Source organism: Xiphias gladius, chromosome 8 (genome assembly GCF_016859285.1).
Source record: "Xiphias gladius isolate SHS-SW01 ecotype Sanya breed wild chromosome 8, ASM1685928v1, whole genome shotgun sequence".
Lineage (NCBI taxonomy): Eukaryota > Metazoa > Chordata > Actinopteri > Istiophoriformes > Xiphiidae > Xiphias > Xiphias gladius.
The window spans coordinates 31,465,295-31,482,103 of record NC_053407.1 but is presented as its reverse complement, the minus strand read 5'-3'; the positions used below and the strand labels follow the sequence as shown (position 1 = coordinate 31,482,103).

At 41.4% G+C, this 16,809-nt stretch overlaps 1 protein-coding gene across 2 annotated transcripts in view; it reads right to left on the bottom strand.

Annotated features, from left to right (window-relative positions):
• LOC120793751 (receptor-type tyrosine-protein phosphatase beta-like) overlaps positions 1-16,809 on the bottom strand; it is a 51,406-nt gene that overhangs the window by 8,867 nt on the left and 25,730 nt on the right. For both annotated transcript variants that reach the window (XM_040134086.1, XM_040134087.1), the window contains 16 exons: positions 15,375-15,638; positions 13,783-14,046; positions 12,767-13,030; positions 11,879-12,148; positions 10,722-10,985; positions 8,574-8,840; positions 7,408-7,698; positions 5,411-5,689; positions 5,070-5,219; positions 3,426-3,687; positions 2,705-2,817; positions 2,437-2,542; positions 1,714-1,791; positions 603-620; positions 432-513; positions 58-148 (listed from right to left, as the gene is read on the bottom strand). In XM_040134086.1, coding sequence (XP_039990020.1) covers positions 58-148; positions 432-513; positions 603-620; positions 1,714-1,791; positions 2,437-2,542; positions 2,705-2,817; positions 3,426-3,687; positions 5,070-5,219; positions 5,411-5,689; positions 7,408-7,698; positions 8,574-8,840; positions 10,722-10,985; positions 11,879-12,148; positions 12,767-13,030; positions 13,783-14,046; positions 15,375-15,638 — 3,063 coding nt within the window. The remainder of the gene's footprint in view (positions 1-57; positions 149-431; positions 514-602; positions 621-1,713; positions 1,792-2,436; positions 2,543-2,704; positions 2,818-3,425; positions 3,688-5,069; positions 5,220-5,410; positions 5,690-7,407; positions 7,699-8,573; positions 8,841-10,721; positions 10,986-11,878; positions 12,149-12,766; positions 13,031-13,782; positions 14,047-15,374; positions 15,639-16,809) is intronic.

Below are 16,809 nucleotides of genomic sequence, written 5' to 3'. Positions count from 1 at the left end.
CAGACTCATCGCTCCTCTCTCCATGTTCATGTATGTGCAGAGCTGTGAGTCACTCACAGGGCAGGATGTTGTTGTACCGGTTCTTCCCCCGGTTCTCAGGCAGCAGAGCCGAGTCCAGAGGCTGGTTACGACCGACGTCCTTCAGGTCCTGACGACAAGAAAACAACACAACAGGGTTCAACGGGGAATTAAAGGTTGTTTTCTTTAGCAGCAGAGGTTTAGATAAAAATAAAAAAAATCAAACCTGCTTGTAATTTAGCTCAGAAAGAAAAGAGGGACGCAGATTTATACTCAATAAAAACTTCTGCTGTCACAACTGAATGAATGCAGTAAGACAACTTGTTGTATGTGTTGAGTGTTTTGTATCTTTTGATACACGAAACATGGTTTTATTGGACTGTATTAAACAGTAAATAAAGCTGGTAACTGACCTCGTACTCCTCTGACAGCAGATAGTTGGAGTCGGCCTGAAGTTTGTTGTAGTGAGACTCAAAGTTCATGATCTTGATGGGACTGAAGGAGACAAACAAAATGTTTGATAGATGAAAAATGTCCCAAAAATTAAACATAAACTGGTGAAGAGCAGATGTTTGATTTCTCACCTTGAGATGCGCCGATTGCTGGAGATAAGAGGAGGTTGAACAAGATGATGAATAATAATCATCAGAGTAACATGAACACATTTATTGTACTGAAAGAAGCTGTTAGATCAGCTGATCAGTGCCTAGAGACATGTAGTGTACACGGCCAGCAACAAACCCTGACGCACCTCAGCCTGATGTAAATGATCTATTTCAGGCCACTGAGTGATTTCATGAGTGAAGCGGTGAAGACAAGAGACAGACTGTTTGAGCCTGCAGGCAGAAAGTGCTGTCAGTCTGAACAGTGGCAACTGTAATCAAGATCTCTACCGTCTCAACAGCCAGAGCAGCTGCTATCTTGGTAGAATAAATTGAATCCATCAATAATTACCTGTTAAAGAGACTTTTAGAGACTATGATACAGTATGTTGGTGTCATACTAATGTTTCCTGTTGTACTTTACTGCCAAATAGAAGAGCTCGGACGCAGTCATTGTCCAGAGTCGAGACCAACAAGTCCAAGTCCTAAACTTTGTGTTCTGAGTCCTAAACAAGTCATTAAAAGCCAAGTAATTACCAATCTAAATCTTTTAACAAAGTAATAATTTGTGTGACACATTTATGCAACTAGTGAAAATCTTTTTAAATGTGTATTTTTTTCTTTCAAATAACAGTGAGAGAAAAATAACAAAATGATCGGCTGCGCCCGGTGAGTTAGACAGACCGAGAAGTTAGGAAGCTGATAAAGATCCATGCAACTAAATAAATAAAAGTCAATTAAAACACATTAGCTGAATGACATTAAAAACTATATTCTTCTTAGTAATATTTCCATTAGTATTGCAATTTATATTATGTAGCTGTTAAAGATTACAATTAGTGGCTCGAAGGTCGGAGGTACAGTATTAGTATTAGTATTACTTTAATAGTAGCGTCAGTCTCAGTGTTATTATGGTTTCAGTATAAGTGAAGTAGCAAAGTATAAGTGTTGGTAGTAGTTTACATTAGAATATTATTATATTAGTAACAGTTCAAGACTTATTTATGAGCAATATTGTTAGTATTGTGTCTCAGTGCTGCAGTAGTTTTACCGTAGTATTAGTGTTGTCTCAGTAGTAGTATGGTGTTCTTACCCTCTGACCCCCGGGTGAACTCCTGATGTTGCCCTCTCTCTCCTCACACTCATCCTGACCACCGCTCTCTCCTGAACACTGAAACACAAAGCGGCGCGTTGATGCGGCTCGTTTCTGCAGTGTTATTAACTCTGACTCATCCAGGTGAGGCTGGTGGAGCACCCAGTTTTCCAGCAGCACCACCCTGCTCCACCTTCACAACACAGTAAAAACACACCTGCACACAGGAACACACCTGCAGACATCTTCGTTAATTTAAACTACAATCTAATCAGTTCATCCTTGAGTCTAAGTGAACGTTTGAGACACATTTGAAGAAATTGCCTCCTGGTGTTCCTGAGATATCGCGTTCACGAGAACAGGAGGGACAGACAGACAACCCAAAAACATTATGCCTCCCGCCATGGCTGTCAATCAGAGAGGAGATCAATGATATTTTCAAAAAAATATCTTCAAGTGACGGATTAAACATCAATGATACAATAGGCAGTTATAGACCAGCAAACTGTCTCAGATGGCCGTGTGGTGTCACACCCTGCTGGACTGAAACGGAGCAGGGAAAACACGACACTGATGTTATAGCGAAAATGTTGGTGGACTAATGTGATGAGGTCTTTCATGAACAAGATGTCTGGATGCTAATTAATAACTAAACCGCAGAGTTTGGGCTGTTTGTGATCTTAGGTTCAGTGTTAATTCCTCAGTGCGTCTGTACATACTCACACTTTGCGAGCCTTGTGTCTGCAGACGAGCAGAGCAGTGATTCCCACCATCATGACGATGAGAAACAGACCAGCGCTGATGCCCTCGATCACACCGCTCAGAGGCTCTGCAGGAGAAAAACTACTTTTATACACAGATTCCTACACTCCTGACTTTTCTACCTCCTGCTCCCCGACTGCTTTTAGCATGAACACTTTCGGTTTATGCCGGAGTGCGGGATGTGTTTTGTTCCCTCCTGTTGATAGAGTAGATGATGTTTTCTCCTCACCAGCCAAGGTGACCAAAGGGAGGGACAGGTATGTGTCGGTGTACAGAGGAGCAGGGACGGCGAAGTCACTTTTCTCTCCATCAAACAGCTGCGTGAAAGCTCGAACACTGATCCTGAAGGACACAAGCGCAGAGCAAGTGGAAGCGTCTGTACTTTTACTTCAGTCTCCTGTAACTAAAGTTTTCTTCATTCTACAGAATTAATATTTCAGGAAAGTAACAGCACATCTACTGCCCTCAATTTAATACAACACTGAACAACAAAGACCTACAGTATTCTACACTAATGATACTGCAGGAACAGTTTTTACATTTTTTACACTCAATATTTACGTAATATTTTATTATATGATGGTACTGGGTAAAAAAAAAAAAAAAAGTACTTTGTTTAACTACTTTATCTGCTACTTCTGTTCACTCCGTGCGGACAACATCTGTCACATCTGTCCACACAACAAGAGAGGGATCTCTCTTCTTCTCATCTTTCCAACTTTTTTCCTTTAAAATGTTCCTGTTGGGGGGACTTTTTCTTAACCTGAATCAAAGGGCTAAAGCTAAAGAGCGTTGCCCTCAGAGACTAACTGACTTGATTTGAGATACAGATTTTGAGGTTCCTTCATCATTTTGAAGAACTTCAATAATGATGAAGGAGCCTTCAAATTTTTTTATTTTTGTTAAATATTTGTTATAATCTTTGTTTGTTTTTTTCATTTCTTCAGTACCTGTAGGCAGTTTTAGGATTCAGTGGTCCATCGCAGAACTGGTTCAGGTCTCTGCTGATCTCTGGATCTGTGTGGTCACAGGTCCCCCCAAGGAACTCCATCCCCGTCCCCACACTGATTTCAAAGCTGTTGGAGCTTTCGGGGCCCTGGGTGCATTGACTGGGGAAGTAACTGGTCTGGTAGGACTTGATGGAGCTGTTGGATTTATAGTCCAGGTAGGAGGGCAGGGGGTGCTGCTGCTTCGGCTGCACGTTTTCAAAACCTCCAAAGATTAAAAAACAGAGAAAGCTGTCAGAGAGTACAGGACCTGTGACTTTTCCTGTACACGCTCTGCGGATAAAACTAGTCTGTTTCCTCAAATAATGCAACATGTCGAATATTGTTCAGTACCTACGACCAAATGATTTCTGACGTCATTCACAGTTTCAACAATACCTTAAATTCACTTACTGGGTCAGTTGTATGCTGTAAAACCTGCAACAGCTGCCCCCAATGACATTAGACACTTGACCAGCTAGAAAACCAGTATTATAGCAACGCTGTTTTTTTTTCTAAAAATCATGTTGTCATCATATCATCCTCAGAAACTTTTCAAGCTGGTGGAAACTTTCTGTCCCTTTTAGCTTTTCCACTTTGCCCATGACTGACTGCTACTGACCAAGGCATTTGTTTTTTAAATTGATTTCAATTAAAATCATTTTAACTGTGATTCTAATTTTTACAACCACTTTAAGAACGTGTAGCTTTGATTACACAAATATTTCTTTAAAATAATCTCACTGATTGTGTCGTTCCTCACTGGGTGGCGCCAAGAAGGGAAAAGCTGTTTTCATAGACAGACTTAGTTAACTGGGAAAGAAGTTACCCTGGTTAAAATACTACCGAATAATATATGTAATATTAATATTATTATTATTATTATTATTATTATTATTATTATTATTATTATTATTATTATTATTATTATTATTATTATTATTGTTTTCCTCAATTACTAATGTTTGTGGCACTAGCAGAGTTGTTTAGATCCAGCTGTAGTCCTGCATGTACGAAAAGTGCAGGGAAACAGGTAAAAGATATTTTTTTCTTTAATTGGTACAGGTACAAGTGCGGTTACAGGTACAGGTGCAGAAACTGGTGCGAGTACAGGTACAGTTATGGGTACGAGTGAAAACTGATTAGATGTGGTTAGGGTCACAGGTGAAATAAAAAGGAGAAAGAAAAATAAATAGACACAATTAACAAAACAGAATAGAAATAAAACACATTATCCAGTGTTTCGATATTTGTTTTCATCTTTACCGGAATTATTCGATCTTTTCTAACTGTCAGTGAGAAACTGACGAGTGTCATGTACAAACGGGGTTTGGAGATCAGCTGAAATCAAAAAGGTTGATATAATCCAAATGATGAAACCTTCTGTTGTTTTGGTCACTTCAGGTGCTGAATTAAAGGATTTAACTGAAGTAGCCATCCTGTGTGAGCTGGGTATGAATGTCGGAGGATTAGTTAGAATTAGTACTGCGCAAAACTGCAGGTGAAGGTTTTTGCGGGGTGAGAATTTGTGCAGGAGTCTGGCTCCACCTGCTGAGATTTAACCAACCAATGAGATATGGAATATGTTTGCTGTCAGTGAGTCGGTACCTTCGGACTCAGTCACCACCACAGTGAAGAACCTGATGGCTCCGTTGACGTCACTGAACCAGCTGCAGTTAAACCTGAAGACGATGGAGGACTTGGTAACCAGAGCGGACTTATCACTGACCCGGGTACTGAGGGGGGGGACCGGAGGACCTGGGGGATTCAAGATGTCAGGGTGTTTAAGAAATCTTAAGTAGACTCTTATAATAATTTGTTAACTTGGTAAGAAATTAGTCCTGGTCTAAACCTGACCAACACAAATCATAAAACTGATGATGGACCCTGACTCAGCTGCGCTTTATGTCGCCATGTAACAAAACATGTTACCCTCCACCCCCCCTTACGATCAATCATGGTGACCACGCTGTCCTGAGCCTCCTCGCTGGTCGTCTTGTCCGAGATCACCTTCACAGAAACGGTGTAGCGTTTGTGGGGCTCCAACTGGGGGATGACGTAGGTGGTGGAGTTTCGGCCAGAACGTCTGGAGTAGACCAGCCTCTGGGAGTCCTGCTTGAGACACTCGATGGTGTAGGAGTCGTAGTCGGCCACCGGAGGGCCCCAGGAGCAGGAGATGGAGGTGGAGCTCTGAGGGTGACAGTGGAGGCCGTGGACTCGCTCTGGCTCTAAAGCAGGAGACAACAACATACAGTCTGAATTTTAACATTAATATTACACAGGAAATGGACTTGTTAATTTTAAATGTATTTAGCCCAGTACACAGCTCCATAAACAATGAGGCAAAAGGAAGAAAAGGCAATGTACACCAACGAGAAATCAGCAGAACTAGAATTACCACGTCACGGTTGTCTGCCTCCGCCGACCAGTGAGGTTGCAGTTTACATCCACGTCTGTCCAGACTCATATAACATATGTAGTTAAGGCTTTGAAGGAATTTAATAAGAGGCATTAAGTTTATTTTTAGGCGACATGGAAGTTATCACTATACTGACGTGTGTGATTCCAGTGAAGAATTTCCAGTGCGAAACGTGCCGTCTTCACTCAGAGACTATTTTCACAGAGGACTGATAGACAGCCTCGTCACACCGTGCAACGACAATCACCTGAAGCTGAGAATCAGCAACTCCAATGAGCTTGTGGTGGAGGAACAGGAGGCCCCCGGGAAGAGGAAGTCAAAGTGAAGCTGACCTTTGACCTTTGTCAAATCTCATCAATTCACTATTTGTGTGAAATGTTGTCATAATTAGCGTATGGATTCTTGAGTTAAGGCCACAAACGTATTTCGTAAGGTCAAAGTGACCTTGACCTTTGACCACCAAAATCTAATCAGCTCATCCTTGAATCCAAGCGGGCATTAGTGCTGGACAGACAGACAGAGGGACGGACGGACGGATTTTGAAAACAAAATAAAATACAAAAAATAAAGAGGCGTTACAAACAAAGCATTGGCTGAAGCTTCAGCTTGTTGTGTCGACTCACTATACATATAGATATTCATCGACTACAATGACCTCACCACACTAAAGACAGTTTGTGCTGTAACCTCAGCTCTCAACACAGAGATCCCGTCCCAAGTTTAATACTGAACAGAATACGTTTGTCAGGGAGCTGCGTGATTTTCCTCTGTGACAACTTTAAACTGATCAGGAATCAGTTTAAAGTGTGTGCCTCTGTGCACAAGAAATAGGAGGAAGTTTAGTTTTATTCCAGAAGCCAAGGACACCATGCGTCTGAGGTGTGGACAGTTTAAAAGCTGCTAAACAATGAGAAAAAAAAAAAAAAAAAAAACGGAGAAAGTGGTAGCTACACTGAAAGTTCTGCTCGAGCGATGCAGGACTTTTCAGGCATATTCTGATACTGAGATTTGAAAGTTTGAAAAAATTCAGTGGATACTACTTTTCAATACTAATACTAATTTTCTTTACATTACCCAAAAATAAAAAAATTAAAATTTTTGATAAGGTTCATGCTTGTCTCTGCTCTGCTGGACAAGCTTGAGAACAGAGACACTGTTTCTAAACACTGCTCTGGTATTTCTCTACCTCAACTTCTCATCATTTTTCGGCTGAAATAGACGCACCGATACTCATGTATCTGCAGTGAGCTGATATCACTGGCTGACAGAACTGAATGCAAAGAAATCCTCTCTACAACTAAACTTAATCTAGTGACGGCAGACAAATCCATAGTCCTTGTTTACTGTAAAATGGATGTCAGCTGATCTCTTCACAGCCACTATGACCAGGAGGAACAGTCACAGCAACTACAAACTCTTAAATATGTGCACAGACAGGTTCAGAGACTGTTTGTGCGTTCTTGCCTGAAATGACCCCTTCAGAGACAGGTAAAGCATTTTGAAGTGAACTGAGCTGCTGCCACCTACTGGTTCGGATGCTGTTGAGGATGGGTGTGCTGTAGGTGGGTTTTGCCCCGGGCTCCGTGGCCCCGCTGACGGTGCGGAGGCTGAAGGTGTAGAGTCGTCCGGGGAACATCCCTCTCAGGATGCGGCTGCCGGACCTTCGGCTGTGATACGGGTTGATGACCGACAGCTGGTCTCCGGGAGTCCACTGCAGGTCGAAGTCGTCGTAGTCGGAGCCCACGGGGCCACTCCACGTGATCTCCAGGGAGGTGTTGGTGACCCCCCCAAAGAGGAAGGAGGTTGGAGGTCTGGGAGCTGGGGGATGGGGAAGGAAAGAAATATTTTTGTTGTTTGACTTGTTTGAAATCCTCACTCACAACTCACATTAAGACACAATATCTGACTAAAGCACTTAAAATAGGAATAATCTGATTTTTATCAAATCAGACGCTGTTTTTGATTCTGTTCATAGTCCACATCTTTTCAATCGCCCACTGTTCACCGTTCGATCTCCTCCAGCTGTGTCACAGCTGGATTCACTTAACTAACGTTAACCCCAGGGCTGGACAGTACATTTATTCAAGCATTGTACCGGAGTACAAATTTGAGCTACACGTCATTTAGTTGAGGATATCCATTTTCATACTCCGCCACATTTCAGAGAGAACATTGTACTTTTTACTGCTCTACATTTATCTGACAGCTGCAGTTCTGTTTTGGTTTTTCTTCTACTTCTTCTTTTGTGTTGTGACTATTTGGACGTGTGATGTGTGTAGGTTGTTTATGAAAAAATAAAACCAAACCAATCTGTAATGTCACTCTCTTTCATTAGCTGACAAGTTCTTCAGATTATCTGTCATGCTTCTGATTTTCCCCGTTTGTATTTAGCTACGTGTGTCAAACTTCTGACTGATGTGTTGATTATTTCCTTAATTATGTGATTAATTCATTTATTATTTTGTCTACAAAATGTCCCACATCCCATAGTCTTCAACGGGACGTCAACGGAGAAGAACAGAAAATCCTCACGTATAAGGTATAGCATAAGGTTTCTTTTTCGAAAATCAAAAATGACGGAAAACAATTCATCACTTATCTGATTAGTTTAAGATTATCGACTGACTCAAAGCTTCGGCTCTAATTAAGGACGTAATAGTAATCATAATCCAGCACGTGTCATCTCATCTCACCTGTCCGGCCCAGTGTGTCGGCTCTGTTGCCGAGGTCTCCGCTCAGACTCAGCACCTCAGCTCGGTACAGTCGACCCGGGACCAGGTCTGAGAAGACGAACTCTGTGACCTCTGAGCCCAGCTGCTGCTTGGCCCGCCGAGAGCCGTTGGGGTTGTAGAGAGACAGCAGGTATCCGCTCAGATCACCACCACCATGAACCCAGTTCACCCACAGGGCATCAGACTGGTTTCCACTCCGAGCCCTCAGGGACAGCACGGCAGCTGGGACTGAAGAGGAAAACATGCCTCAGTTTTCATACCAGCTCTGAGAATGAGCAGTGATTAATGATCAAGATGGTGAAGTAAGATGTAGGTATCTTAAAAGGAATTGGGACTAGAAATAAGTCAAATGTAACATATGTCCACTTAAGTTTTGATTAGTAATATCTTAGTATCCAAGAAGGGTTGAATCGAGGGCAACTGGACTCGGTTGTAGGTTCTTCCTCAGTTCTGAACCGAAAAAGCCTCTTGGATGAGAGGCGAAACCTCTTCAAGTATCCAATACCAAGTCCAGTTGCCTTCGATTCAACTCTCCTTGGATAACCATGATTGGGATGACTGAGAATCTTCACAGACTACTCATCTTAGTCTGAGATTTCCTAAAAGATAATCACATATCTTAGACTTAAATTACGACTTGTCCAAATGACACTGGTTCATGGTCTTTCATTGGGTTTTTTTCTGTTTTTCTGTTGTTCTGAACTGCAGCGTGCACACACCTCGGCACATAGATTTAAAGGAAACATTTCTAAAGCCTTTTTTCTGACACTGAAAATAAAGGTGCATTTATGGCATTTGAAAAAAGGATGTGGGAAAAGTTCTGTTATTCAGCGAGTGTCAGGTTCATCAGAGGAGACTGTAGCCTGTTATAAATGTGGGACCAAGTGCATTTTGAGACACACATAAATAGTGTTTCCTGCAAAAAGAAACGTGCAAGGATCCTGAATTAAACCCCTCATATGAAAATCTTTTGTTGTCCTCACCAACATGTTTTTAAGAAAAAGAGTGAAGTCCTTTATCCTGTGACGTACTATGATGCAGATTTGGATAATTGGTCATTTGATGAACAGTTGAAGAGGAGAAAACAACGCTCTTGTTTCTCTAACCGACTCTTTGATTTGACATGCTCGCAGCGTACAGCGACATCTAGTGGTCACAGTCATCAGAGCAGCTTCACTAGTAACTTCGTACCTGGACGATCATTACTGTGTGAGAATTTAGTGATCAACCCTGGAGCTCTTTACAATCCACAGCATGCCAGCTTTCCGTTTGTGACACCTAGAGTCCTCAATCACATCATCACACCCCACATCTCATTCATCAGTGGCGGAGGGTTTTGTTTTTCTGGATTATACGATTACCTACTACTTCCAACGGAAACAGGATGCAGCCTTTTTTTTCCTTTGATGTCTTTGAAAAAAAAAAATCACAATGAAATTCTGTTTCATTTTGAGTTTCCTTTTTTTTCCAGATTTCCAGTTTTCTTCGCCAGATTGAAGGAAATTATCTAATAAATGGAGAATACATGCACAAGTCTTTTTTGACAAGTCAAAATTGAAAGGGAGATACTGTATGTGCACTAAATATAATTTGAGATTTCTAAATGTTATGTTTGGACTGGTTAGACATGCATTGTGGATATCTTTATTGTAAATCCTGTCATTTGTTTAACCTTGTATGCCTCTGCCAACTAATGATGTTGCAGTTTACATCCATACAAACTAAAAACAAAACTAAAACAGTAAAATTCTGCTTTTACATTAATCCGTGAGTAACAATAATCTAATGATATAATACATAATAGTACAACTGTCACAGGGGACATTTCTGCATTGAGTACTTTTACTTGAAATACTTGAAGCACATTTTCATGATAATACTTACATATTTTTACTTAACATTTTCAATGTAGGACTTTTTTTTACAGTGGGGTATGAGTACTAATACTTAAGTAAAGGATGTGGATACCTCCTCAAAAGTACAAACATTACAACTGTGTTCACTGGTTGACTCATACCAACCATGATGATTAAACTGATCCTCATGTGTAAACTTAGGGGAGTTTCCCTTTAACATTTAAGGTTTTTTCAGACCACTCTTCCTCCTTACCTGTTCTGGCCCAGATGGAGGACTGGTTTGTCTCCTCTCCGCTGTGGGTCTGTACCACCATCCTGTACGGAGCACCAGGTAGCAGAACCTTGAAGGAGCACTGCAGACTGCTGGACTGGACTGATCGTCTCTCCTGAAGCGTGTTGTCACTTTTATACAAGGAGATTTCATAAAGCTCAAACTCTCCCTCCGGCGGAGACCAGAGGAAGGACAGACTAGTGGTGGTGTTGGTTTTAATGGACAGGTCGGTGACGGCTGCAGGGCCTAATGGGAAGAGGAATGAAAGGAGTCAAACGAAACCTCTGTGACACATCATCACTTTTTCATTATATATATATATAGTATATATAGAGAGAGAAACTTCAGCAGAGAAACTTCAGACTAATAATACTTGTTTTGAAGTTTGTCTTGTTTTAAGGTTCAGGGCTATCACTCAGGTCTTCTGTCACGTTAGATTTCGTGTCTGAAGTCAAATCCACAAAGTAGCGGAGACTCGCATAAGTCATGTACCACAGACTTTTTATCTCGACATATTTCAACTGTAGTCTCTAAATATTCTGACTTTTTTCTGGAAATATTCCAACGTTATTCATGAAATACATATTTTTTTATGTAACTTTTTTCTTGAAAAATTAATAACTTTTTTTTCAGAATATTATCCCTTTCTAGTAGAAACATTCTCACTTTATTATTAAATATTCCTTTACCTTAATCTTGAAATATTTTTTAAAACCTTTTGTCTTTTAAAATATTCAGATTTTTTTCATAAAATCTGAATAACTTTCTCAGAATATTCTGACTTTTTTTCTATTCATAACTTTATTATCTTAAATATTAAATCTTTTTTTCCAGGAACTATAACTACTTTTTTTCTTGACAAATAATAAAACATTTTTCTCAAAATTTTTTTTTGCCAAATATTACATTATAATAATATAATGCCAATAATCTTTTTTCTCAAAATATTGACTTCTTTCCTAGGTTTATTATGACTTTTTCTCGAAATGTTAGAAATTAAATAAATTTTTTTTTTTTTCTTGAAAAACTGACTTTATTCTCGCAACATTGTGGCGAGAAACCTTAGATTTTTTTTTCCCCTAATTCTCAGTCGTATAAAACCACTCTAGCCTGCACGAGTTGGAAACAGGATGTCTTACGTGTCCGAGCCTCAGCGCTGACCCCCAGGCTGTGGATCCCACCACTGGTGGTCTGGACTAGGACTCGGTACTTTTTTCCTGGGATGAGGCCGTCGAACCTGTAACTGGTGTGTCCAGAGGGCTGAGAAGAGTTTGTCACCAGACTGTCTCTGTCATCCAGAACCTGCAGAATGTATCCATCAGCCACGCCCAGGGCTTCCTGCCAGCTCACCTGGAGGCTGCAGGTTGTGTTGAGGTTCTCCACCTGGAGCCCCGTCACTGCTGAGGGGACTGGACACAGGATTAGGTCAGGTTGGTACGGATTCATGGTATAAACAGGGAGGACAGAAAGCACCATAGGTGGTGAGTTAAGAAAATGTTCATGAATTGGCCACTAGATGTCAGCAGAGAAAACAGCATCTGTTGAACGTGACTCTGTGGACGATGGTCTTCATACGTACATGAATGAATGATAACAAACAGCTTCCGTCTTATGTCCCAAGCAACCAGAAGTTTTTTACTGTGTGGAAATTCAGTGGTGCATTTTAATGCATGTGACAAAAAATTCCTTGAATCTTTATCAAAAACAAATTGAGCCCTGATATCTTTATTATGACTATTTACCAAAACAAAAGCCGGAGGACCGGCTTAATAAAAAAACCTCCAGTATCAAAAAATGTGTTGCAATAAAAAGTACCACATTTCCCTCTGAAAATATACAAGTAAGTACCAACTTCATTTCCACCACAGTAAAAAAAAAAAATGTCATTCATGTTTTATTGTCTGACCTGTTGATAAATATTCTAATTGTTTTGTGCACCTAAGTACTATACAACTGTGTGTGTTCTGACCTGACGATGTGTATCGTATTGTAGTGCTGTGTACAGGCGTGTATGCACATATTCTGACCTGTGCGTCCCGAGGCGGTGTTGTTGTCGACCAGCTCTCCGCTCACAGACTGAACCGTCACGCTGTACATCTGTCCCGGCTGCAGGGAGCCGAACGTCGCCTCGTGCTGGTGTTTCAGGACGTGTCGGACGTCCAGCTGTCTGCTCTCTCTGAACAGAAACACAGAGTATCTGTCCACGTCACCCTGACCTGGAGTCCAGCTCACCTTCAGACTGCTGCTGTCTCCACTGTTACTGACGTGGATGTTCTTCACTTTACTGGGAACTGAAGGGGACACAGACTTTAGTTTTCTGAACCACAGCAGCTGACTTTAACCTGCAGGATCTTTATAGTTTTTATATTTACAATGATTCTTTCTTTTATGCTACAGAGATGTGAAGCTGGTTCAAGCTTTAATGATTTCCCTGGATGTTCCTCCTGGGTAATTTCCTACTACACTGACCTACAGATGGCAGAAACCACCGAAACAGTTGGAGCCATTTTCCACCCGACTGCGCTAATTTCTAGTTGATTGGGTTGGTGACAATGGTTGTGGGTGGCTTGTGATAATTTGATGCCCGACAAAGCAAATGACATTTCAACTGAAATATATTTCCCATCTCACACTATGTTTTGTGCAGTTTCGTGATAAGAAAGTTACAGCAGCTAGTTCATATACAGTATACGAAAAAAATCAGGCTCCCTTTACAACCACTTGAGGCTCCGATTGGAATATTTGCTGCTGTGAAACCTTAATGCCTTTTAAGGCTGATTATAATATTGTCATTTCATTTTGGAATATTTTAACCCTTAGCGTGTAATTTTACACACAGTTCCCAATGGCACAATCATTTTTGCAGTGAGAAACCTTCGTTCATCAAGCAAATGTTCAAATTCCTTTTGCTCTGGATAATTCACACAAACTCTGTGAGCAGGATTATCACAGGGAGTTATTTACACAAGTATTTACAGTAGAGACACTGTGCACCTGTGAATGTACACTGGTATGAGTCACCCCCCCCCCAGTGTCCTCTGACCTGTGCGGCCCTCTATAAACTGGGCTCTCTGGTTGGGGCCGCTGAAGGTTGAAACCAGGATCTTGTAAAGCCGTCCAGGTGTGAGTGACGACAGGACACACTCCCCCACACCGCTGCCCAGAGTGATTGGAGGAAACACCTTCATGTCATTGAACAGCAGCTGCACCTCGTAGTGATCCATGTCACCCAGAGCAGCCGACCACGTCACCCTCAAGTCCTCAGTCCCCCGCCCAGCCAGGACCAGGGACCGGACCGCCGCCGGTACTATAAGAACAGGAGAGGGGGGGGGAGTATATAGATCTATATTTGGGCAGGGAATCTCTGAGACAGACGGTCAAGTTCTGGTTATCACTGGGATTTTGCGACCTGATTCTAATTCCTAAGGTAAAATTTTTCTGATCAAAAAAATCATATAAAAAGAAATAATTCGAGTGGCAGGAATACCATCTTTGTTTGGGAGAGAAAAACAGGTAGCTGGTTGGAAATGACCAACATCTCTGCACAAATTCTGGTAAAAACTGGCTGGAAATTCACTCAGGACCAGAAGAGAAGCTGAAATATCAGGACACATTAATCAATGAGGAGCTTACGTTTTTTGCCATGCTAGCAGCTGTACAGATAGCAACACTGGTCAATCATCTGTCAATTCAAAACTTTAGTCCGGAGTTAAGTCTTAATTATTTCACCGATTCAAGATTTGTGATTCATAATTCCTAATCCTAACGACACAGGTGATGTCCTGAGTTTTCATCTGGCACAAAAGGACAAAATGTCCTCTTGTTTGTTCTTGACTAGACGGTAAATGTAATGACAGAATTTCTCTCAGCCTCAGCTGTCCTTTAAGCTGAATGCTAACAAAGCTTAAATACTGACATTTGCAGTTTATTGTGAAGATTTGCAGTTTTTAGGGTTTATTACATCATTAGACTGGCAGACTGCCTGAAGGTTTTGGTTGAGCACTGTACACCGTACCTGGTTTTTGTGGCAAGACTTTCTTTTTTAAAATGGCTGCACTTAACCCTACAGACGATTTTCTAACCCATCGATACATAATCAGTGCTGCTTAGTGGTGCAGGCAGAACAGTGGGTGGTGAACATGTTAAGCCTTACATGCTCAACATTCACATGCTAACTAACTGTAAGAATGTTCTTCTGCTAACACTGTAATTTGAGCAGGGGAATGTTATTATTCAGCTCAAATCTTAGGAAATTGATGTTCAGCTGATTTGATTTCGTCTGGCACCACATTATTCACGTTGACTCTAAGGGGCCTAACCTTGCGGAGCTCAGATAAAAAAGAAAAAACATAATGTTAGCTTCTAACGAGTTAAGTTTTATAACCTCTCCTGAGGCCAGATGATTTTTTTAAAGTCCTACAGGTCTACAAACAGGTGTTGATGATCTCAGCTTTCAGCCTTCAGTTATTGGCTGAGCTCCCAGAGGCCAGAGCAGGTCAGTGTTGAATTAATTTGACCCCCCCACCACCACCACCATCAGGACCATTACAACACACCGGATACACAGCAATGGTGGAGCCAGTCTCAAAAGCTGCATTTCCTGAATAATGCAAACAGAGGTCAGAGGTCACTCACAGGTCCTGCCATGGGTGGAGGCGCTGGCTTCATATTTCCCGCTCCGGGTGTTCACCAGCACGGTGTAGAGTCTGCCGGGCACCAGACCGTTAAACACACACTCGTTCTGTGTCTTCAGCACCGTCTGGTTCTGCAGGAACATGTTATTGTGTTTGATGAACACCTGGTACAAGTCGAAGTCTCCGGCTGCATGACGCCAGTAGACCTTCAGGTAGTCGTCCCGGGCAGCGTGGATTGCCGTCGGGTTCTGGACCTTTGACGGCTCTGAGATGGGAAAGTGGGCAATAAGACCGAATGACTGACTGAATGAATGTTTTTATCATTGTTTCATGAATTCAACTGCATCCAGCTTGTGAGAGTTTACAAGACACCACAAATTCATAGAAACCAGATCAGAGTTCTGCATTTACATTTCAAACAACACTATAAGAACATCTACGCATAGAAAACCAACTTCAGCGCCCCAATCTTCAGACATTATTATCAATATTATCATCTACAAAAAAACTCACGAAACAGTCTCAAAAACATTTACATTACAGAATAAATCCAAGTAAATGTCGAGTTTTTCTTCTTTTTCATTTTAATTCTAGCTGAAGCAGGTGCAATATTACCCTCATTAATGGAGGTTCTGAGTAAAGTGTTGGCAAATGTAGGGCTGGGCACTGAACCACGACCACCACTACTATAACTACTACTTTTATGGCACCAACCGAATCACTTAGATACTATCGAGTATCGAAAAATGCCTGGTCATTAGGACCCAAATTTCGATAAATAAGGAGTAATTCTCATGTCAGTGAGCCAATGAGCATGCAGCATGCTTGTATCAAGATCTAATAATGCTGTGGATTGACTGCCTAATGTAACGCTACACGAGGCAGGCAGGAAACACTTTGCTACGCCCAGAGACGGGGCTCGTGTGTGTGTGTTGTATTGTGAGAGGCTTGACTACATTTTGTGTCTTATAGTAGTTGTAAAACTGTCTAAAAGATCCAAAGTGTGGCTCCATTTGATCAGGTTCGATGCCGATAGCACGCAGCGCCGCCAAGACCGGCGACACGACGAATTTGATGAAACACCGAGCAGAAAGTTGCTCCATGTTCAGCTGCAAGAAGAACGAACCACAGCCTGACGTTACAGAGCCTCCTTCACAATCACCACCACCGGATTCACCCTCATCCGAACGGAATTTACCTCTGAACCTGCAGGGGTTTGATTCCTGTTTTCATAAATATTTATTTATTTATTGATATTATGTTAACAGACAACTTCAGGTTGTGGTAAATAGGTTTATTTTCTATGTTGTAAAACTTAAAACCTAAGATTTGTACCATAACGTGTAATGAAATTTTCTTTTTCTTAGAATGTTTTTTTTATAATATTGGTACCGAAAGAAGAATTATTCAGAAACCGGTACCCAGCCCTTGGCAAA